Source organism: Nerophis lumbriciformis, linkage group LG17, assembly GCF_033978685.3.
Source record: "Nerophis lumbriciformis linkage group LG17, RoL_Nlum_v2.1, whole genome shotgun sequence".
Lineage (NCBI taxonomy): Eukaryota > Metazoa > Chordata > Actinopteri > Syngnathiformes > Syngnathidae > Nerophis > Nerophis lumbriciformis.
The window spans coordinates 5,012,501-5,037,119 of record NC_084564.2 but is presented as its reverse complement, the minus strand read 5'-3'; the positions used below and the strand labels follow the sequence as shown (position 1 = coordinate 5,037,119).

At 39.8% G+C, this 24,619-nt stretch overlaps 1 protein-coding gene across 1 annotated transcript in view; it reads right to left on the bottom strand.

Annotated features, from left to right (window-relative positions):
• The window catches only part of shkbp1 (SH3KBP1 binding protein 1), a 31,497-nt gene extending 9,559 nt beyond the window's left edge, over positions 1–21,938 (bottom strand). Inside the window, exons 1-10 of the mRNA XM_061972266.1 lie at positions 21,790–21,938; positions 21,278–21,331; positions 10,198–10,243; positions 9,994–10,126; positions 9,846–9,926; positions 9,625–9,774; positions 9,469–9,559; positions 9,192–9,382; positions 1,430–1,545; positions 1,269–1,356 (exon numbers count right to left, since the gene is read on the bottom strand). Of these exons, the coding sequence (XP_061828250.1) occupies positions 1,269–1,356; positions 1,430–1,545; positions 9,192–9,382; positions 9,469–9,559; positions 9,625–9,774; positions 9,846–9,926; positions 9,994–10,126; positions 10,198–10,243; positions 21,278–21,331; positions 21,790–21,845 (1,006 nt within the window). The 5' untranslated portion in view covers positions 21,846–21,938. The remainder of the gene's footprint in view (positions 1–1,268; positions 1,357–1,429; positions 1,546–9,191; positions 9,383–9,468; positions 9,560–9,624; positions 9,775–9,845; positions 9,927–9,993; positions 10,127–10,197; positions 10,244–21,277; positions 21,332–21,789) is intronic.
• Between the last annotated feature and the right edge of the window lie 2,681 nt (positions 21,939–24,619).

Below are 24,619 nucleotides of genomic sequence, written 5' to 3'. Positions count from 1 at the left end.
CCCGGGGTACACGGTCGAATGCCTTCTCCAAGTCCACAAAGCACATGTAGACTGGTTGGGCAAACTCCCATGCACCCTCAAGGACCCTGCCGAGAGTATAGAGCTGGTCCACAGTTCCACGACCAGGACGAAAACCACACTGTTCCTCCTGAATCCGAGGTTCGACTATCCGGCGTAGCCTCCTCTCCAGTACACCTGAATAGACCTTACCGGGAAGACTTCCGGACGGCTTCGAAGCAATTCTGGACCACCATCCGCCGCCTCAGGAAGGGGAAGCAGTGCAGTGTCAACACCGTGTATGGTGGGGGTGGTGCTCTGCTGACCTCGACTGCGGATGTTGTGGATCGGTGGAGGGAATACTTCGAAGACCTCCTCAATCCTACCAGCACGTCTTCCTATGAGGAAGCAGGGCCTGGGGAATTCTGTGGTGGGCTCTCCTATTTCTGGGGCTGAGGTTGCCGAGGTAGTTAAAAAGCTCCTCGGTGGCAAGGCCCCGGGGGTGGATGAGATCCGCCCGGAGTTCCTTAAGGCTCTGGATGTTGTGGGGCTGTCTTGGTTGACAAGACTCTGCAACATCGCGTGGACATCGGGGGCGGTACCTCTGGATTGGCAGACCGGGGTGGTGGTTCCTCTCTTTAAGAAGGGGAACCGGAGGGTGTGTTCCAACTATCGTGGGATCACACTCCTCAGCGTGTATTTCTAACAGTGTTAAAGTTGTTTATACGGCCACCCTCAGTGTAACTTGTATCGAAATCCGCACATATTATGTGACTGGGCCAGCACTTGTTGGACTGGATGAAAAGTGGACGTGACGATTTACGGGAGGGGTACTGAAATCTTGGAGTCTCCCGGGAGGGTTGGCAAGTATGACAATTAGCGGTGAATGCGGTATTACCGCGGCACCGCCGCTGTATATAATCGGCGGGCCAGCTCTAGTGATAATTTGATATCGCCTCAAGGGCCGCGGGCCAGAGTTTGACACCCATGGTCTAAAACAACAACACAAAGATGTATATCATGGAGTTGGGCTGGAAGATTATGGCAACAAATAATTATTTTGATTGACTTCTAAAGTGGCAGAAAAGTATTCAAAACCATGATTTTTAGGTTTCAACATACAAAATCAACTAAAAAGCTAGCATAAAATGCTAGCATGCTAATATAAAAGACATTAGCATATTTATAAGATGGTGCCGAGTATCTAAAGCCATGGTTTTTAGGTTTAAACATACAAAATCAGTTAAAAGCTAGCCTAAAATGTGTGGTACCGATGTAATAGATGGATCCATTATTGCATCCCAGGATGAGGAAGGATCCCGCCGTGTCGTAGCTGCTGATGGGAACCACATCCTGGTTCTGCTCGGACGACACAACAAAAGCTTCAAGGTGAGCACAAGGACGGCGCTTCTTCACGCGCACGCCGACCCACCTGCCAGTGTTTGGTGACGGCATTCCACACGCCGACCTTCCCGATGTGGCTGGTGGCGATCAGCTGGTTACCCACGAAGAAGAGCGCCTCCACCGGCACGTTGAGGCTGAAGACGCCTGCAAGGACAGCAGCGCAACGTGAAGACTCGCTCTCAGACGCCACCTGCTGCCCGTGTGAGGAACACACCCTTAAAGGGTTCCTCAAATGCTGACATTGACTTATTTCGGAGTTTAAGACCTAAAAGACATGTCTACAGGTAAAAAGTGATTTTATGCTGGTTTTCAGCACATTTAGGAACGCCCACTTTTTGGAGCTGAAAGTGACGTCACCGACAGAGGACCAAAGGTAATTTTATATTGTTTAGTGTGTGTTTTGGTGGCGTCTTCATCCCCAAACGGGTTATTTTTGTGCAGAATTTGAAGGAATGATCAAAGATGGCTGCCAGACAGGTTGTTGCTAGTTGTAGCAATGCAACAAAAGAAGGGGACAGAAGGCATACATTTCCAAATGATGGCAACATGAGGAAGGTAAGGACCGTTTTACTACAGGATTTGGAAGGAAATAGTTTAAAAGACTCAAGCCAAATGTGATCCTTAAAATCAGGAGCATCCTCGAGGGGCGAAAGACTGAGTCAGAACCTGCGGAAAAACGAAGAAAAGGTGTTGTATTTTGCGTCCTCTTCTGATGTTTTTTCTTAAGATGCTTGAGGAAACACAAGCTATGGTGTCTATGGAAGAACAGGGAAGTCCGGAAATGGCAATTATTTGATATAATTTTTTGCTCATAATGTAAACCATAGGGCTGGGTGATAAAACAATATCAATATACAGTACAGGCCAAAAGTTTGGACACACATTCTCATTTTGATGCGTTTTCTTTATTTTCATGACTATTTACATTGTAGATTGTCACTGAAGTGAAAACCATTTCTGGTGACTACCCCTTGAAGCTCATCGAGAGAATGCAAACTAGAATATAAAACATGTTTCATACCTGCCAACTTTTGAAATCAGAAAAACCTAGTAGCCAGGGTCCAGGACAAAGTCTTGGTGGGGGGTTCAGGCTTCGCCCCCCGACACAAAATGATTATTAGCATTCATCCTGGTGGGGGGTTCAGGCTTCGCCCCCCGACGCAAAATGATTATTAGCCTTCAGACAGGTTAAAATGTTGCTAAAACCATCACTTTTCTATCAGTCACAGTGACTTTTCAAAACAAAAATATTACAGCAAAAATCATATGGGTTGAATGACATGTTTATTCTGTAAGCTAACTTCAATAGTTTGAAATTATTTTGACAGTTAATGCCAGTTATCCTGTCAACCTTTCACAAGACTTCAATTTGTTAATTGAAAGTATAAACAGTATAAACACTTTTTACAGTAAACAAAACTAAACAATTCCATTAAAAAAAAAATTGGTGTCATTAACTTTCTGTCCAAGCTTGTATAATCTACTGCCTTGTTCAATTGTAAAAAATATTCTGTGCCTAAAATTCACATTTCTATCACAATTATCATACTGTAAACATGGTAAGCTAACTTCATTAAAATTAATAGTCCTGTCAATAGCATGGAATTACAATTCAAATGTAGTTTTTTTTGTAAGCCTTTCAAAAGAATTCAAAATATGAAAAATGAATGAAAATTAATTTAAGCCATCAGACACTTGAAAAGTGGCACATCGCATCTCTAATGTAATCATTTTAACTTTTCAACAGATATAGCACTGCAAAAATATTAAGGACATACTTCTGTATTTTGGTAGTTATGCTGTCAACATTTAACAAGATTTCTTCAACTTGGACTTGAAAGCATAAATAGTATAAACACTTTTAACAGTATAACAGTACTAAACAATTCCAATAGATAACATTGGTGTCATTACCTTTTTGTTTGCTCAATTATTGCCTCCGTAAATAAAACTTCGCCATTTATCACATCCAAAGAATCTGTTTGGGCGACGAAAAACGTTGAAAGTTTTCCACTTGTATCGCTAGCAACGGCATTAGACTTGTGTTTTTTTGTCCCAACGTGGTCTTTTACGTCGCTAATTCCTCCGTGTCCGATCGAAAAATCTTGTCTGCACAAGGTGCAATTCGCCCTTTTTGGAACGGATAATTATTCCCGGATAGGCTTTTGAATATTCTTCACGGAATGACTGCAGTTTTCTTTTCGGTTTAAGACTCGTTTGCGATTTTTCTCCGGCTGATTCCATGATCGTTCGCTCGTTTGGAAACAATGGCAACTGGTGCCTCGTGCTTGGCAGCGGTGCTATAAATAGCCTCGCGCATGGCATTCGGAATGGCTCGATAGGAAGTTACGGGAAGCAGTGTCGATTGTCATTGTTGTTACGCGATTTCGTGAATAAAACTTAAAAAAATTTTTTTTTTTTAATTAATGAAAAACCGTATTTTTTATCACTGCAACCGTAACCCGGAATAGGTTGATGAAAACCGTACTAATTACGGGAAAACCGGAGTAGTTGGCAGGTATGCATGTTTTCAGTTATTTCACCTTTTTTTGTTAAAGTACATAACTCCATGTGTGTTCATTCATAGTTGTGATGCCTTCAGTGACAATCTACAATGTAAATAGTCATGGAAATAAAGAAAACCCATTGAATGAGAAGGTGTGTCCAAACTATTGGCCTGTACTGAATATTTTGATAAACACGTAATCGATATAGTTTTTTATTCATTTTTCGTCTGAAGAAATTTGTAAAGCAAGGTTGGTTGCATGAAGAAAGGCGCTCGCTCTCTGGTAACCGAGCAACGCAGGAAGTGATCACTGATCGGCGGGAGTTACACGCCAAAAGCCAATCAACTATCAAGTTTGGTTGCGCCATCTTGTTGTGTCGCAAGGTTGATTCTTTGCGTGGAGTGAGAGGAAAAAGTAGCAATGAGTGCTTCAGAAAGAAAATAAATTGTGGATAAAAGAGGAAAAGTCACCTCTACAGTATGGCAGGTTTTTGGGATTCTTTAAAACAGACCGTAGTCAGACCAACGTGGTCTGTAAATGATGCAAGACCGGTAACACCACGCAAACTTTAGCCATGCTCACCCTTTAGAGCACAGCTGTAACTTCCTGACAGTAAACCTGCAAAAAAAATAGTTCTTCTAAGGTTTCTCTGTTTACATTCACTTGTTACGCCATATTAAGCATTTCTTACATATTCCTTATTTTTGCACCCTCATTTTAAGAGCTTATTGTTAAATATTTGGTGTGATTTTAGAATTTTGATTAAGTGTTTTCCATGCTTGTGTTGACATTTCCTTTATGCCTTGATAGCTGAGGGTGTCATAAACCATACTTGCCAACCCTCCCGGATTTTCCGGGAGACTCCCGAAATTCAGCGCCTCTCCCGAAAACCTCCCGGGACAAATTTTCTCCTGAAAATCTCCCGAAATTCAGGCGGACTCAGGTCCTCCACAATATAAAAAAGCGTACCTGCCCAATCACGTTATAACTATAGAATGATGGAGGGCGAGTTCTTGGTTTCTTATGTGGGTTTATTGTTAGGCAGTTTCATTAACGTCCTCCCAGCGTGGCAACAACACACAACAACAGCAGTCCCTTTTTTGTATACCGTAAAGCAGTTCGTCTGCAGTAAACAGCAATGTTGTGACACTCTTAAACAGGACAATACTGCCATCTAGTGCATTTGATGAAAGCACTTTTGTGCGTGCCACACAGCAATGCTCAGAGAGGGTGTTCAGCATGGTTCGAAAAATAGTGACAGAGAATAGAACAAGGATGGACAATTCAACCCTTAACTCAACAATGAGTAGATGAGTGTTATGTGTGTGTATATGTGTATATAAATGAACACTGAAATTCAAGTATTTATTATATATATATATATATATATATATATATATATATATATATATATATATATATATATATATATATAATAAAAAAAATATATATAAATATATATAATAAAATAAAATAAAAAATAAATAAAAAATATATACATATATGATCAAATAAATATATATATATATATATATATATATATATATATATATATATATATAGCTAGATATCACTGAACGTCAAGTATTTCCTATATATATATATATAGGAAATACTTGACTTGGTGAATTCTAGCTGTAAATATACTCCTCCCCTTTTAGCCACGCCCCCAACCACGCCCCCGTCCCACTCCGACCACGCCCACCCCCTCCCGAAATCGGAGGTCTCAAGGTTGGCAAGTATGTCATAAACAGAGGAAGGTTATGTTTTAAATTAAAAAAAATTATATTTAATACGTTTTCCTACGATAGGTCATAGAAATATCAATAATGACCGATATAAAACACTTATATTGTGATACAGCTCTAGTTAACCGTATCAGTTTTGAAGTAATCACGGACCAGGGTGACAAAAACATGTTAGTAATAGTTGTACACGCCTTTCTTTATCCACACTGTCTAGGGATGTGCGGATCGGCTGCCGATATTTGCCAAAAATTGCGTATCGGCAAGGCATGGGAAAATGCCGATCCAGATCCAGTTTAAAAAAAAAACTCTGGTCCGTGTTTTCCAACGCACCGATTTAAATAATACATTCCACTTTTCTGCTGCGCCCTAATTTCCGTTCCGCATTTTCCAGCACACCTTCTTACACACGTCACATACTCTCACGTCATACGTCACATACTGTCACGTCATACGTCACATACGTATACGCCCTCCCCGAGCAGAGAGGTAGCAGCATGGCTAACGTTAGCTGTGATGCTAGCGCAGCCGTGTGACCAACGTTCCCTCTAAAGTGCGCGCCTGCAGCAATTGCGCACTGTTTAAACGTCCTCTGCGCACAGCAAATCTATGCCACGCGCAAAATCAAATAAAAAAATAAGCGCATAACAATTTTCGACACACGCACACGACAGAGAAAACATCATTGTTCAAATATTGTAACGTCTGTCGAGACGCTTATCTCCATTCGGTGCCACACGTCCACACCATCAAAATGCCGAGGCAGGCAAACATTTCCACATCAACACCGTATGAAAAAAATAGTGATTTTTTTTTGTTGTGATTTCCTTCTCTGCATGAAAGTTTAAAAGTAGCATATATTAATGCTGTATGAAGAAGAATGTTTTAATGTAGACATGCAAGTCTTGAAAGAAAATTTTGAAAATCAAGACTACATTTCCTGCAAATGGGTGCATTTCTACCCTATATTTTAACTTTAGATTTATTCTCATATCAAACTCTTTTGGCTGTCTTTTTGACACTTACATCCGGCGCCCCCCTCCACACCCTGGATTATAAATAATGTAAATAATTCAATGTGATTATCTTGTGTGATGACTGTATTATGATGATAGTATATATCTTATAGTATATATCTGTATCATGAATCAATTTAAGTGGACCCCGACTTAAACAAGTTGAAAAACTTATTCGGGTGTTACCATTTAGTGGTCAATTGTACGGAATATGTACTTCACTGTGCAACCTACTAATAAAAGTCTCAATCAATCAATCAAAACACATAGAATCATCATACTGCTGTGATTATATGCATCAAGTGTTCATTCAAGGCTAAGGCAAAATATGGAGATATATATCGTGTATCGCAATATGGCCTTAAAATATCGCAATATTAAAAAAAGGCCATATCGCCCAGCCCTAGTTCAATGATGCCATTTCTGTTTGTCATGTATAATTTTGTCTATTTTGTGTTTATCCTTGAATAAACAGGTCAGTTTCTTGTTACCAACCATTGTGTATTATTCAAACTCCCCTAATTCAGCTGGCTAGTTGTTATCAAGAGTACTAAAACCCTTTTCAACATGATTCTGACAACTAAGTAGGCTAAATAACTTTAAACTTTAATACATGCTCGGATAGGCCAGTATCGGTATCGGTCAGTATCGGTATCGGATCGGAAATGCAAAAACAATATCGGTATCGGATCGGAAGTGCAAAAACCTGGATCGGGACATCCCTAACACTGTCTATGTGGCCAAATGTGCCCCAGTTCTGCACATTAGTAAAAACTAATTGTGACACCTATTTAACATTTAAACCTGTACTGAAACAGTAGTTCAAAACTAATCAGATATCCACGCACAATTAGATTATTCACATGTTTTTTTGTGTGTGTTGTTTGTTTCATTTTTTTGTCCATGGTCTGTGCTTATGGTATGCTTGTAATGTGTAATGTCTTGTGACTTATGTATTCTTTTGTATCATGACCTGTTGAATTTTTACTGTATTAACCTGCCGTAGGACAACAGATGAAAATGAGCTATTGTGCTAAAACTCCGGCATATTTACATTGTTGCTCTATGTCAGGGGTGCTCATTACGTCGATCGCGAGCTACCGGTCGATCTCGGAGGATGTGTCAGTCGATCACCAGCCAGGCATTAAAAAAATACCGGTAGTCCTAAAAATGAGCGATCATAAATCTTCACTATGACGTCACTTTCGTCACTTGATTGACATTCACGGCACCCGACGGTCTTCTGAGATGACGCTGGCTGCTGCCAGCTCATTAAAATTACCGACTGGGAGGCGAGAAACACTTTATTTCAACAGACTCTGGCGCCGTACCTGTCGTCAAAACTCCAAAGACCGACTGCACAGTTGCGCTAACAAAATAAGAGTCTCAGAAAGCTGGCGTGCACAAGCTAGCAAGCTACGGAGTTTGCCGACAATGTATTTCTTGTAAAGTGTATACAAAGGAGTACGGAAGCTGGACAAACAAGATGCCAAAAACCAACCACTTTCATGTGGTATTGGACAGAAAGGAGGACTTTTTTCTCCTCCATTCGAAAATGCGGACGTTTTTAGCACCACTGTCTGATTCCAATCAATGCAAGTCATCAGAATCAGGTAATACACCAACTTATATTCTTGTCTTCATGAAAGAAAGGAATCTATATGTGTTAAACATGCTTGTATTATCTTTAAACACCTTAACTTGTTAACAATATTAACTATATGTGTTAAACATGCTTGCATTATCTTTAAACACCTTTAACTTATTAATAATATTAACTATATGTATTAAACATGCTTTTATTATCATTAAACACCTTTAACTTGTTAACAATATTAACTATATGTATTAAACATGCTTGTATTATCTTTAAACACCTTTAACTTATTAATAATATTAACTATATGTATTAAACATGCTTTTATTATCATTAAACACCTTTAACTTGTTAACAATATTAACTATATGTATTAAACATGCTTGTATTATCTTTAAACACCTTTAACTTGTTAACAATATGTATTAAACATACTTGTATTATCATTAAACACCTTTAATTTATTAACAATATTAACTATATGTATTAAACATTCTTGTATTATCATTAAACACCTTTAATTTATTAACAATATTAACTATGTGTTAAACATGATTGCATTATCATTAAACACCTTTAATTTATTAACAATATTAACTATATATGTTAAACATGCTTGCATTATCATTAAACACCTTTAACTTATTAACAAAAACATATATTTCATAAATAAGTAAATATAAATTATATATATGAATGAGGTAGATCCCCACGACTTGATCAATTGAAAAGTAGCTCGCCTGCAGAAAAAGTGTGAGCACCCCTGCTCTATGTTGATGAATATACATTGTCCTAATTCAAATAAAAAAATAAATACATAATTGATAATATAGGATTGACCTCCAAATTCATTTTCAGTCGTAGAATATACACAAAGAGAAGTTGTTAGTGAAATTTCACAGGTTACGAGTCCTTGAAGACTTACCTATCTCGTTCCCGTTGCCATCCGAGCAGATGGACCACAGGATGATCTCCGTTCCCGAAGCGACGGCCACCATCTTGTCGTTGTCCCCCAGGGAGCCACTCATCACCTTAGCGTTGAGCGCCACCCGGTCGATGACCCAGTCTAGGCGAGGAGACGTGAAGACCTGCTGCCACCCGGTGGACTCCTTCACCCTGACAGACGGAACGCAGGGATTTTATGTTTCGATACTGTCGGGCCGTCAAAGTCCAATATAAGCTTTGCCGACGTCGCCGTGTACCTGTAACACACCACAAACTGAGAGTACGCCGCCGCGATCCAGTTATGATGGCCACAGATGATTCGAACCAGGCCCGGATCTGATGAGGGACCTACACACGTCCTCTGTTGGTACTTTTTACACTTGAAGTCAACTTTGACAGGCATGTGTCCTAACCTCCAGTCACCCTGTCCTCCCCTCTGGCCAGCATCCCAGAGTTGCCCAAGTTGGGGGGCATTGTGTTGCTGCGTTTGACGGGCGTGGCTCGACCCGTCGTGAACTGTGACCCCGCCACGCTGTGGCGATTGCGACGCTTGGCGGGGTACACTGGGACACAGACAGGAAGTCATCATCATCATCATCAGGTTACCGGACTGTCAGGTGCGTTTTGAGATTACCCGGCGGAGGCAGGTAGCCGTTGAACAGGACGTTTCCGCAGGAAGAGCGGTCCAACTCGTCGCACAGCTGCAGCTTACGCACTGAACACACGACAACGACGTCACCGCATTGCAAACATCCTACAAACCGTGCGGCGGAGCAGCTCACCGAGCGGCGTGATCCCGTAGAACTCGGCCTCGTGCATGAGCATGTGCACGCTGACGGAGCGTGGGTGGAGCTCTTTGGTGCGCAAGAAGTTGAGGATGGGCGCGAACAGAGAGGGATCCCTGTCGATGAAGATCTACGGCGGACAAGGGGGGGCGTTACCACAAGGCACAAGGACACAACGCTAACTGATGCCAAGTCACTCACTGCGCCAGTTTCATCCTTCAAAGTGGAGATCCGGCCGCTCAAAAGACTGAAAATAAACACATAAGCCACCCAGAAGTTAGAACAGTGATGATAATTGTTGGAATAATTGTTTGTAAGTTATCACAAAAGAAACATTATATTGCATTATGTTCCTGATGAGAAGATGAAGGCTGTCTTTGGAGGCCTAACAAGAGAAAGAAGGCTCGTGAAACGCCACTGTGATTTCAACACGGACAGATGGCAGCATCTGCTCAACTTCCGGAGGAACTCTCTTTGAAGTAATTCACAAACTCTCTTCCAACTATTTGGTCAACGCTATTTACGACCCGCTGCCCTCTTGAAGTTGCTGTGGACAGGAGACGGGAGGGGTTGTCCATTGTCCTCCAACACCTGCCCCAGCTGGATCCAGGAAGAGCCCAAGCCCGAGAAGTCCTCTTCTTGGACTTCAAGGCGACCGAAAACAATGACTGTTTTACATACTCCCAATTCCTGCTGTGACATATGTTGGTGCGTGAACATGGAACATCTGAATTAAAAGAGGAGACGAAGACCTTCTTCGTCAGAGCGTGGTGCAGGACTGTGCAGAGAGAGCAGCGGCCATGTCTTTCCTCAATATTGAGTCCAAATTGAATTCTGTCTCTGTTTGATTCTTTGCCTTGATTCTTTGCCTTTTGTCTTGTGTAATATGATAAATGGTATGTCCTGTGTTTGAACGTGACATCTAATAATATTGTAGAGGCAGGGATTTGTTTCTCACTTGTCACTTGGGATAGTGGGTGTGGCTACGTGTGTGAGTGGAGTGTGTGTGGGGCTGATTGCTGAATATATAACACCTGCACCTCTCTGTGAATTGTTTTGGCTTGTATGGAGAGAGTGTGAACCTGGGTGCTGTTACTTCCGTTGACCGCAAAGGGATCGCAAAAGGACCACAAACCATCTGCATGTAATGTATTGTATTTTTACTCAAAGGGAAAATAAATCACTAGTGATGGGTTGATGAGGCGTCATGAAGCGTTTCGACACATTGCAAAACTGTATTGATACTGTGTCACTAAATAATGACATCTGCTGGACATTAAAAATCCCTACAGGTAGTGATGGGTTGATGAGGCGTCATGAAGCGTTTCGACACATTGCAAAACTGTATTGATACTGTGTCGATACTGTGTCACTAAATACTGACATCTGCTGGACATTAAAAATCCCTACAGGCAACCTATGGACCGACTCAACTGGCACTGATTTTATGACCTAGTACAGTGGTTCTCAAATGGGGGTACGCGTACCCCTGGGGGTACTTGAAGGTATGCCAAGGGGTACGTGAGCTTTTTAAAAAATATTCTAAAAATAGCAACAATTCAAAAATCCTTTATAAATATATTTATTGAATAAGACTTCAACAAAATGTGAATGAAAGTTCATAAACTCAGTGAAGCACAAGCTCAGGTTTGTCACTAAAATGTCTGTCAAAAAGAACTGTGAAAAGAAATGCAACAATGCAATATTGAGTGTTGACAGCTAGATTTTTTGTGGACATGTTCCATAAATATTGATGTTAAAGATTTTTTTTTTTTGTGAAGAAATGTTTAGAATTAAGTTCATGAATCCAGATGGATCTCTAATACAATCCCCAAAGAGGGCACTTTAAGTTGATGATTACTTCTATGTGTAGAAATCTTTATTTATAATTGAATCACTTGTTTATTTTTCAACAAGTTTTTAGTTATTTTTATCTTTTTTTCCAAATAGTTCAAGAAAGACTACTACAAATGAGCAATATTTTGCACTGTTATACAATTTAATAAATCAGAAACTGATGACATAGTGCTGTATTTTACTTCATCTTTTTTTTTCAACCAAAAATGCTTTGCTCTGATTAGGGGGTACTTGAATTAAAAAAAAATTCACAGGGGGTACATTGCTGAAAAAAAGTTGAGAACCACTGACCTAGTATATACAATAATATAAACCAAGTCATTGTATTTCATTTAGGATTATTTCATAAATTCATTTAAATAAAAATATATTTTTTGTCTTTTTTAGATACAGTCAATTAATAATGTGAACATGTATCATAACATGGTAATCTAAGAGAACGTGTTGTGAATGAGGATGCTTGTGGACCTGGAATTTTTTTTTTTTTTTTACACATTTTTATTTTAAAAAAAAACAACAGTTTTTCCAACGTATTCAATTTTAGACGCTTTCTCTTCTTAGTTATTTTTTCTCCGGCTGTAGAAAAGGCCCGCTCACAGGGCACAGAGGAGGCGTCAGCGCGACACAGTTCGCGTATCGGTCACGTGACCAAAACAGCTCATGATCGGTCACGTGACTTTCTAAAAGCGGTACGCGCACCGACACAAGGTTTCGCTCTATGAGCTTGACGCATGCGCCGATGCATCGGTGTTGCCGGACCCATCACTACTGTATTGATACTGTGTCGATACTGTGTCACTAAATACTGACATCTGCTGGACATTAAAAATCCCTACAGGCAACCTATGGACCGACTCAACTGACACTGATTTTATGCTCTAGTACAGGGGTCACCAACCTTTTTGAAACCAAAAACTACTTCTTGGGTACTGATTAATGCGAAGGGCTACCAGTTTGATACACACTTAAATAAATAAATATATTGTCATTTGTAAGTTACACGTAAGTGTGATTTAAACAAGAATAGCTAAATAAATAAATTCATATATATAAAAAAATGGGTATTTCTGTCTGTCATTCCGTCGTACATTTTTTTTTTCCTTTTACGGAAGGTTTTTTGTAGAGAATAAATAATGAAAAAAACACTTAATTGAACGGTTTAAAAGAGGAGAAAACAAGAAAAAATAAAAAATAAAATTTAGAAACATAGTTTATCTTCAATTTCGACTCTTTATAATTCAAAATTCAACCGACAAAAAGAAGAGGAAAAACTAGCTTATTTGAATCTTTTTGAAAAAATAAAAAAAATAATTTATGGAACATCATTAGTAATTTTTCCTGATTAAGATAAATTTTAGAATTTTGATGACATGTTTTAAATTGGTTAAAATCCAATCTGCACTTTGTTAGAATATTTAACAAATTGGACCAAGCTATATTTCTAACAAAGACAAATCAGTATTTCTTCTAGATTTTCCAGGACAAAAATTTTAAAAGAAATTCAAAATACTTTGAAATAAGATTTTAATTTGATTCTACAGATTTTCTAGATTTGCCAGAATATTTTTTTTGAATTTTAATCATAGTAAGTTTGAAGAAATATTTCACAAATATTCTTCGTCGAAAAAACAGAAGCTAAAATATTTATTATTCTTTACAATAAAAAATAAAAAAATTACTTGAACATTGATTTAAATTGTCAGGAAAGAAGAGGAAGAAATTTAAAAGGTAAAAAGGTATATTTGTTTAAAAATCCTAAAATCATTTTTAAGGTTGTATTTTTTCTCTAAAATTGTATTTCTAAAAGTAATAAGAAGCAAAGTAAAAAATAAATGAATTTATTTAAACAAGTGAAGACCCATCCATCCATTTTCTACCGCTTATTCCAAGTGAAGACCAAGTCTTTAAAATATTTTCTTGGATTTTCAAATTCTATTTGAGTTTTGTCTCTTTTAGAATTAAAAATGTCGAGCAAAGCGAGACCAGCTTGCTAGTAAATAAATACAATTTAAAAAATAGAGGCAGCTCACTGGTAAGTGCTGCTCTTTGAGCTATTTTTAGAACAGGCCAGCGGGCGACTGATCTGGTCCTTACGGGCTACCTGGTGACCCCTGCCCTAGTATATACAATAATATAAACCAAGTCATTGTATTTCATTTAGGATTATTTCATATCTTCATTTAAATAAAAATATATTTTTATCTTTTTTAGATACAGTCAATAAATAATGTGAACATGTATCATAACATGGAAATCTAAGAGAACGTGTTGTGGATGATTGTGGACTGGGAATTTTTTTAATTTTATTTTTTTACACATTTTTATAAAAAAAAAAGAAGTTTTTCCAACATATTCAATTTTAGACGATTTCTCTTCTTAGTTATTATTTCTCCGGCTGTAGAAAAGACACGCTCACAGGGCACAGAGGAGGCGTCAGTGCGACACAGTTCGCGTATCGGTCACGTGACCAAAACAGCTCATGATCGGTCACGTGACTTTCTAAAAGCGGTACGCGCACCGACACAGGGTTTTACTCTATGAGCTCGACGCATGCGCCGATGCATCGGTGTTGCCGGACCCATCACTATAAATCACCCTCAAAACAGCAGTAATGACTTCATGTTGCATCCTTGGACCCAGCGTGTCAGACAGAGCCCTGCTTTCCACTCTCAATGACTAATTAGTTTCTGATAGTCACACAACAAATATAATTGTTGCAATTAAGTCAAGCTAACGCCCTTTTGAGTCATGTCACTAAACCACCTCTACAAGATTTACTTGTTTATTTTGCAGAGTGATAAAAACTGCCATGAAGATCACTGGCTGCTCTCTCCCCTCTCGAGATGAACTGTACAGTGCCAGGTGCTTTGAAAAGGCCCAAAACATCATAAGGGACCCATCTCACCCTGGACATAAACTTTTTGAACTGCTGCCCTCGGGCAGGAGATACAGACTTAAGAACACTTTTTACCTGAGAGCAATAGTGTCGCTGAACACAAGACGACAATAATGACTGTGCATGTGTGCTCGGTATTTATCTATTTTATGTATTTTATCTATGTTCTTATGTTTTTATGTGTTATGAATTTGCACTAAATTAGTTTTGCTTGCAATTTCGTTGTACAATGTCCTGTTCGTGACGCCAATTTTATGTGGTGGATGGTCCGAATCTTAAACAGCAACAAAAGTGAATTTAGTACAAAAGTTTTATTTACCCATAATCAAAAAGTACAAAGTTGGATTGAATTCCATCCATCCATCTTCTTCCGCTTATCCGAGGTCGGGTCGCGGGGGCAGCAGCCTAAGCAGGGAAGCCCAGACTTCCCTCTCCCCAGCCACTTCGTCCAGCTCTTCCTGTGGGACCCCGAGGCGTTCCCAGGCCAGCCGGGAGACATAGTCTTCCCAACGTGTCCTGGGTCTTCCCTGCGGCCTCCTACCGGTCGGACGTGCCCTAAACACCTCCCTAGGGAGGCGTTCGGGTGGCATCCTGACCAGATGCCCGAACCACCTCATCTGGCTCCTCTCGATGTGGAGGAGCAGCGGCTTTACTTTGAGCTCCTCCCGGATGGCAGAGCTTCTCACCCTATCTCTAAGGGAGAGCCCCGCCACCCGGCGGAGGAAACTCATTTCGGCCGCTTGTACCCGTGATCTTGTCCTTTCGGTCATAACCCAAAGCTCATGACCATAGGTGAGGATGGGAACGTAGATCGACCGGTAAATTGAGAGCTTTGCCTTCCGGCTCAGCTCCTTCTTCACCACAACGGATCGATACAGCGTCCGCATTACTGAAGACGCCGCACCGATCCGCCTGTCGATCTCACGATCCACTCTTCCCCCACTCGTGAACAAGACTCCGAGGTACTTGAACTCCTCCACTTGGGGCAAAAGCTCCTCCCCAACCCGGAGATGGCACTCCACCCTTTTCCGGGCGAGAACCATGGACTCGGACTTGGAGGTGCTGATTCTCATCCCAGTCGCTTCACACTCGGCTGCGAACCGATCCAGTGAGAGCTGAAGATCCTGGCCAGATGAAGCCATCAGGACCACATCGTCTGCAAAAAGCAGAGACCTAATCCTGCAGCCACCAAACCAGATCCCCTCAACGCCTTGACTGCGCCTTGTTGGATTGAATTGCCCATGCAAACAGACAACGTCCTCCGGAGGAGTTGGATGAATCGAAAATCATGCGAATCACACACAGGCTTGGTCTATTTGGCCATTTATCTGTTTTCCTCATGTGTCAAGGTCCCGTTGTTTTGGACGTGTTTATTCTACAACCTCCTTGAATCATTTAGCCATAACAAACAATCAAAACATTTTGTAGAATGGTCAGACCGACCACTCATTCAATTATAACCCACATATGGTCCTTCAATGGTTCAGAATAGAAAAAAAAGAAACTAGCAGACATTCTTAGTGCTTCAATGTCGTTCTCTTTTCATGCTTCGACAGACAAAATATGTTTCAAAAGGTCAGAAATTCCACTACATTCTATTCTGGGATGCGGTTTTGATTAAAAAAAATGTTTTAAATACACTAAATCCAGAGGTGGGTAGTAACGCGCTACATTTACTCCGTTAAATCTACTTGAGTAACTTTAGGGATAAATTGTACTTCTAAGAGTAGTTTTAATGCAACATACTTTTACTTAAGTATATTTATAGAGAAGGAACGCTACTTTTACTCCGCTACTTTTACTCCGCTACTTTTACTCCGCTACTTTTACTCCGCTACTTTTATCTACATTCAGCTCGCTACTCGCTACTAATTTTTATCCATCTGTTAATGCACATTTTGTTTGTTTTGGTCTGTCAGACAGACCTTAAAAGTGCCTGCCTTACTGGTGACGTTTCACTTCGTTCCACCAATCAGATGCAGTCACTGGTGACGTTTGACCAATCAAAGAGAGCCAGGCGGTCACATGACCTGATTTAAACAAGTTGAAAAACTTATTCGGGTGTTACCATTTAGTGGTCAATTGTACGGAATGTGTACTGTACTGTGCAATCTAATAATAAAAGTTACAATCAATCAATCAATCAAAAGTGTGAAGGAAAAAAGATACTTTTTTATTTCAACCGTACATCCCGTCAAAAGCCTAAAGACTGACCGCACATGAAGACGTTCCTGTCTTCACAATAAAAGTGCCGCTCCATCGCGCCTGCGCTTTCAAAACGAGAGTCTCCGAAAGCCAGCGCAAACAAGCTAGCAAGCTAAGGAGTTTGACGCCAATATATTTCTTGTAAAGTGTATAAAAACGAATATGGAAGCTGGACAAATAAGATGCCAAAAACCCACCACTTTCATGTGGTATTAGACAGAAAGGAGGAACTTTTCTTCTCCTCCATTTGAAAACGTGGACGTTATCATCACTACTGTCTGATTCCAATCAACGCAAGTCATCAGAATCAGGTAATACACCAACTTATATTCTAGTCTTCATGAAAGAAAGGAATCTATATGTTAAACATGCATGTATATTCATTAAAACACCTTTAACATGTAAACAAAAACAGCAAAATAAATACATATAAATTATATACTGTATATATCAATGTATATGTATATATATATATATATATATATATATATATATATATGTATATATATATATATATATATGATATGAGTGCAGAGGTGGGTAGTAACGCGCTACATTTACTCCGTTACATCTACTTGAGTAACTTTTGGGATACCGTATTTTCCGCACTATAAGGCGCACCTAAAAACCACAATTTTTCTCAAAAGCTGACAGTGCGCCTTATAACCCGGTGCGCTTTATTACGATTCATTTTCATAAAGTTTCGGTCTCGCAACTTCGGTAAACAGCCGCCATCTTTTTTCCCGGTAGAACAGGAAGCGCTTCTTCTTCTACGCAAGCAACCGCCAAGGAAAGCACCCGCCCCCATAGAACAGGAAGCGCTTCACCCGCCCCCGGAAGAAGAAGAAAAAACGCGCGGATATCACCGTACGTTTCATTTCCTGTTTACATCTGTAAAGACCACAAAATGGTTCCTACTACGCGACAAGGATCCGGTTCATAAAAAGACGCAATCTCTCCATCCGCACACGGATTACTACCGTATTTCACAGCGACTGATATTCCTGTGAACCGCACTGTGGAACGGGAGCACGTACGGTGAATATTCGCACCACAGGGAATGAGAAGTCATCCTTCACTGTGGTTCTAGCTTGCCATGCTAACTTCCACCCATGGTGATATTCAAAAGGAAGACCTTGCCAAAAGAGACCTTTCCAGCCGGCGTCATCATAAAAGCTAACTCGAAGGGATGGATGGATGAAGAAAAGATGAGCGAGTGGTTAAGGGAAGTTTACGCGAAGAGGCCGGGTGGCTTTTTTCACACAGCTCCGAAGGCGAACACACCTTCACTAAGACGGGCAGATAGCGCCGGTCGACATACGCCAACATTTGCCAGTGGATCGTAAATGCCTGGGCAGATAGTTTCGGTCACAACTGTGGTCCGAGCTTTCCGGAAGGCAGGATTCACAGAACTGCTGCACAACAACAGCGACACTGAATCCGATGACTTCGACGAGGCGGAGCCGGCCATTTTTGGATCCCACGCTTGCGCAACTTTTCAATTCGGACACCGAAGACGAAGAATTCGAAGGATTTACGAATGAAGAATAACTTCAGAAGGTGAGCGCTATGTTTATTTTGTGTGTTGTGACATTAACGTTCAAGCAACATTATGTTGCTATTTATTGCTCTACACCATTTTGAATTTTACTATGTTTGTGATTGCACATTTGCGTACATTTTGGGACAGAGTTGTTAGAACGCTGGTTTTCAATATATTATTAAAGTTTGACTGAACTATCTGACTGTTTTTTTGACATTCACTTTAGCGCAGCGTTTTTTTGACATTCACTTTAGCGCAGCGTAGGCGCGGCTTATAGTCCGGGGCGGCTTATTGGTGGACAAAATTATGAAATATGTAATTCATAGAAGGTGCGGCTAATAATCCGGTGCGCCTTATAGTGCGGAAAATACGGTAAATTGTACTTCTAAGAGTAGTTTTAATGCAACATACTTTTACTTTTACTTGAGTATATTTATAGAGAAGAAACGCTACTTTTACTCCGCTACTTTTATCTACATTCAGCTCGCTACTCGCTACTAATTTTTATCGATCTGTTAATGCACGCTTTGTTTGTTTTGGTCTGTCGTAGTGCCTGCGTTTCAACAAATACAGTCACTGGTGACGTTCACTCCGTTCCACCAATCAGATGCAGTCACTGGTGACGTTGGACCAATCAAACAGAGCCAGGCGGTCACATGACCTGACTTAAACAAGTTGAAAAACTTATTGGGGTGTTACCATTTAGTGGTCAATTGTACGGAATATATACTGTACTGTGCAATCTACTAATAAAAGTTTCAATCAATCAATCAAAAGTGTGAAGGAAAAAAGACCCTTTTTTATTTAAACCGTACATCTCGTCAAAAGCCTAAAGACTGACTGCACAGTTCCTGTCTTCACAATAAAAGTGCCGCTCCATCGCGCCTGCGCTTTCAAAACAAGAGTCTCTGAAAGCCAGCGCAAACAAGCTAGCAAGCTACGGAGTTTGCCGCCAATGTATTTCTTGTAAAGTGTATAAAAACGAACATGGAAGCTGGACAAATAAGATGACAAAAACCCACCACTTTCATGTGGTATTAGACAGAAAGGAGGAACTTTTCTTCTCCTCCATTTGAAAACGTGGACGTTATCATCACTACTGTCTGATTCCAATCAACGCAAGTCATCAGAATCAGGTAATACACCAACTTATATTCTAGTCTTCATGAAAGAAAGGAATCTATATGTTAAACATGCATGTATATTCATTAAAACACCTTTAACATGTAAACAAAAACAGCAAAATAAATACATATAAATTATATACTGTATATATCAATGTATATGTATATATATATATATATATATATATATATATATATATGATATGAGCAGAGGTGGGTAGAGTAGCCAGAAATTGTACTCAAGTAAGAGTACTGTTACTTTAGAGATTTATTACTCAAGTAAAAGTAAGGAGTAGTCACCCAAATATTTACTTGAGTAAAAGTAAAAAGTATGTTGTGAAAAAACTACTCAAGTACTGAGTAACTGATGAGTAACATACACACTCATATCATATATATATATATATATATATATATATATATATATATATACATACATACATACATACATATACATTGATATATACAGTATAAAATTTATATGTATTTATTTTGCTGTTTTTGTTTACATGTTAAAGGTGTTTTAATGAATATACATGCATGTTTAACATATAGATTCCTTTCTTTCATGAAGACAACAATATAAGTTGGTGTATTACGTGATTCTGATGACTTGCGTTGATTGTAATCAGACAGTTGTGATGATAACGTCCACGTTTTCAAATGGAGGAGAAGAAAAGTTCCTCCTTTCTGTCTAATACCACATGAAAGTGGTGGGTTTTTGGCATCTTATTTGTCCAGCTTCCATATTCGTTTTTATACACTTTACAAGAAATATATTGGCGTCAAACTCCGTAGCTTGCTAGCTTGTTTGCGCTGGCTTTCGGAGACTCTTGTTTTGAAAGCGCAGGCGCGATGGAGCGGCACTTTTATTGTGAAGACAGGAACGTCCTCGTGCGGTTGAAATAAAAAAGTATCTTTTTTCCTTCACACTTTTGATTGATTGATTGGAACTTTTATTATTAGATTGCACAGTACAGTACACATTCCGTACAATTGACCACTAAATGGTAACACCCGAATAAGTTTTTCAACTTGTTTAAGTCAGGTCATGTGACCACCTGGCTCTGTTTGATTGGTCCAACGTCACCAGTGACTGCATCTGATTGGTGGAACGAAGTGAAACGTCACCAGTAAGGCAGGCACTTTGACGGTCTGTCTGACAGACCAAAACAAACAAAGCGTGCATTAACAGATCGATAAAAATTAGTAGCGAGTAGCGAGCTGAATGTAGATAAAAGTAGCGCAGTAAAAGTAGCGTTCCTTCTCTATAAATATACTTAAGTAAAAGTAAAAGTATGTTGCATTAAAACTACTCTTAGAAGTACAATTTATCCCAAAAGTTACTCAAGTAGATGTAACGGAGTAAATGTAGCGCGTTACTACCCACCTCTGGATATGAGTGTGTATGTTACTCATCAGTTACTCAGTACTTGAGTAGTTTTTTCACAACATACTTTTTACTTTTACTCAAGTAAATATTTGGGTGACTACTCCTTACTTTTACTTGAGTAATAAATCTCTAAAGTAACAGTACTTTTACTTGAGTACAATTTCTGGCTACTCTACCCACCTCTGACTAAATCCCTACTCTTTAAGTGCTTCGTTTCTTGAAAAAGCAATTCGTGTTTGTGTGCGTTTGTTTTATTCACCCACCTGGAAAAAAAGGAGTCAGGAACCCAAGTGAGCGTCTGTCGGGAGGTGCTGAACCTGCAAACAAACACACCCTTCAGAGTCCACGTCAGTGTGTTGTTTAAAAACTAAAGAAAAGGCGAATAAGTCGAAATGTGACAAAAGTGTAGACCGAGGAGGTAAGAGAGAACATTCGTGTCAACCTTTGTTGATGTAGTTGTTTAAAACCGCCTCAATATCGTGTGTTTCCAAAGGGGACAGTGGCATGTTGTAGCGTCCCTTTCTCAGCTATGTTTCCATTGTCGGACGGTGGCCATCGTTTGGTGCTTTAAGTTTCCTTTAACGTTCAGCCTCATCTCGTTGAGTGTATAACTTCAGAGTAACAAAAACCCAGGCCATGTTTCACCACATCGTAGTTCCACTGGAAGGTTTTAACGGAGTGATGGAGTCGCCGTGTCCGACAATGGAAGCTTCCCGAATGAAGCTAAGCTAGTTTAGCTGCAGTTAGCCGTCAAAAAATGTCGCCGCTTGCTCACCTTTTCCCGCCCACGTTCAAGTGGATCAAATCCCCGCTTCTCGCCGTGTTAGACATCACTTTGACACACAGGCGCCCTGGGAAACAACAACTGTACTTTTAATCCATGTTTGGGCAGCGCTCCGGTTTCAGTGGTGTTGTTAGATCCACTTCCGGTCGCACAAGGGAGACGTCTGGATGGTGAGAAAAGATGGAGAGGATTTCCGGACGGGATCAGAACTCCGCATCCTTTTTTTAATTTTAATTTTATTTTATTTTATAAACCTTTATTTATAATATGCAACATTTACAATCAAGAAATAATATTAATCAAAACAAGTCGCATTGATGACCCTTGAGTATACTTGCCAACCTTGAGACCTCCGATTTCGGGAGGTGGGGGGTGGGGGGCGTGGTCGGGGGTTGGGCGGGGCGTGGTCGGGGGCGTGGTTAAGAGGGGAGGAGTATATTGACAGCTAGAATTCACCAAGTCAAGTATTTCATACATATACAGGTAAAAGCCAGTAAATTAGAATATTTTGAAAAACTTGATTTATTTCAGTAATTGCATTCAAAAGGTGTAACTTATATTTATTCATTGCACACAGACTGATGCATTCAAATGTTTATTTCATTTAATTTTGATGATTTGAAGTGGCAACAAATGAAAATCCAAAATTCCGTGTGTCACAAAATTAGAATATTACTTAAGGCTAATACAAAAAAGGGATTTTTAGAAATGTTGGCTAACTGAAAAGTATGAAAATGAAAAATATGAGCATGTACAATACTCAATACTTGGTTGGAGCTCCTTTTGCCTCAATTACTGCGTTAATGCGGCGTGGCATGGGGTCGATGAGTTTCTGGCACTGCTCAGGTGTTATGAGAGCCCAGGTCGCTCTGATAGTGGCCTTCAACTCTTCTGCGTTTTTGGGTCTGGCATTCTGCATCTTCCTTTTCACAATACCCCACAGATTTTCTATGGGGCTAAGGTCAGGGGAGTTGGCAGGCCAATTTAGAACAGAAATACCATTGTCCGTAAACCAGGCACGGGTAGATTTTGCGCTGTGTGCAGGCGCCAAGTCCTGTTGGAACTTGAAATCTCCATCTCCATAGAGCAGGTCAGCAGCAGGAAGCATGAAGTGCTCTAAAACTTGCTGGTAGACGGCTGCGTTGACCCTGGATCTCAGGAAACAGAGTGGACCGACACCAGCAGATGACATGGCACCCCAAACCATCACTGATGGTGGAAACTTTACACTAGACTTCAGGCAACGTGGATCCTGTGCCTCTCCTGTCTTCCTCCAGACTCTGGGACCTCGATTTCCAAAGGAAATGCAAAATTTGCATGGTTGGGTGATGGTTTGGGTTGCCATGTCATCTGCTGGTGTCGGTCCACTCTGTTTCCTGAGATCCAGGGTCAACGCAGCCGTCTACCAGCAAGTTTTAGAGCACTTCATGCTTCCTGCTGCTGACCTGCTCTATGGAGATGGAGATGTCAAGTTCCAACAGGACTTGGCGCCTGCACACAGCGCAAAATCTACCCGTGCCTGGTTTACGGACCATGGTATTTCTGTTCTAAATTGGCCCGCCAACTCCCCTGACCTTAGCCCCATAGAAAATCTGTGGGGTATTGTGAAAAGGAAGATGCAGAATGCCAGACCCAAAAACGCAGAAGAGTTGAAGGCCACTATCAGAGCAACCTGGGCTCTCATAACACCTGAGCAGTGCCAGAAACTCATCGACTCCATGCCACGCCGCATTAACGCAGTAATTGAGGCAAAAGGAGCTCCAACCAAGTATTGAGTATTGTACATGCTCATATTTTTCATTTTCATACTTTTCAGTTGGCCAACATTTCTAAAAATCCCTTTTTTGTATTAGCCTTAAGTCATATTCTAATTTTGTGACACACGGAATTTTGGATTTTCATTTGTTGCCACTTCAAATCATCAAAATTAAATGAAATAAACATTTGAATGCATCAGTCTGTGTGCAATGAATAAATATAATGTACAAGTTACACCTTTTGAATGCAATTACTGAAATAAATCAAGTTTTTCAAAATATTCTAATTTACTGGCTTTTACCTGTGTGTGTGTGTGTGTGTGTGTGTGTGTATATATATATATATATATATATATATATATATATATATATATATATATATATATATATATATATATATCCTGAAAATATGCAAACAAAACTGTGTTTAGGTAATTGATACTTCAAACTTGCATAAATAATTATCAAGGAATATAACATAACTTGGCTTCTGAGAGCTTCAAAATGTAATGAATAAAATGCTAAAGTTGTTGATATTGAAGCAATTATTTTAATAATTAAATATGGTCATTTTAAATGAATTATTATGATAATTTAAAATTAATTATTTCAAATATGTTTATTTTAATGTATAATTCTAAGGCTGGATGTAATAAGGAGTCAGAAAAAATACAAATAAATATACAATTAATTTTGATGTTTTTAGCAAAATAGACTAAAAATTTATTTAGTTTTTTTTTTTTTTAATTAATAAATATATTTATTTTTAGGTAAGATAAACATAATAATACAATATGTCTCTGGTCTGGATGATTTAGTTCTTGTCACCCTGTTGTCCTCCCGTCATGAAAAAAGGCTGTCCTCACTCAGGTCCTCATGCCACGCCCCCTCCAGCTCCGGCTGAAAATTGGGAGATTTTCGGGAGAATATTTGTCCCGGGAGGTTTTCGGGAGAGGCGCTGAATTTCGGGAGTCTCCCGGAAAATTCGGGAGGGTTGGCAAGTATGCCCTTGAGACCTCCCAATTCGGGAGATTTAAGGGGGGAGGAGTATATTTATAGCTACA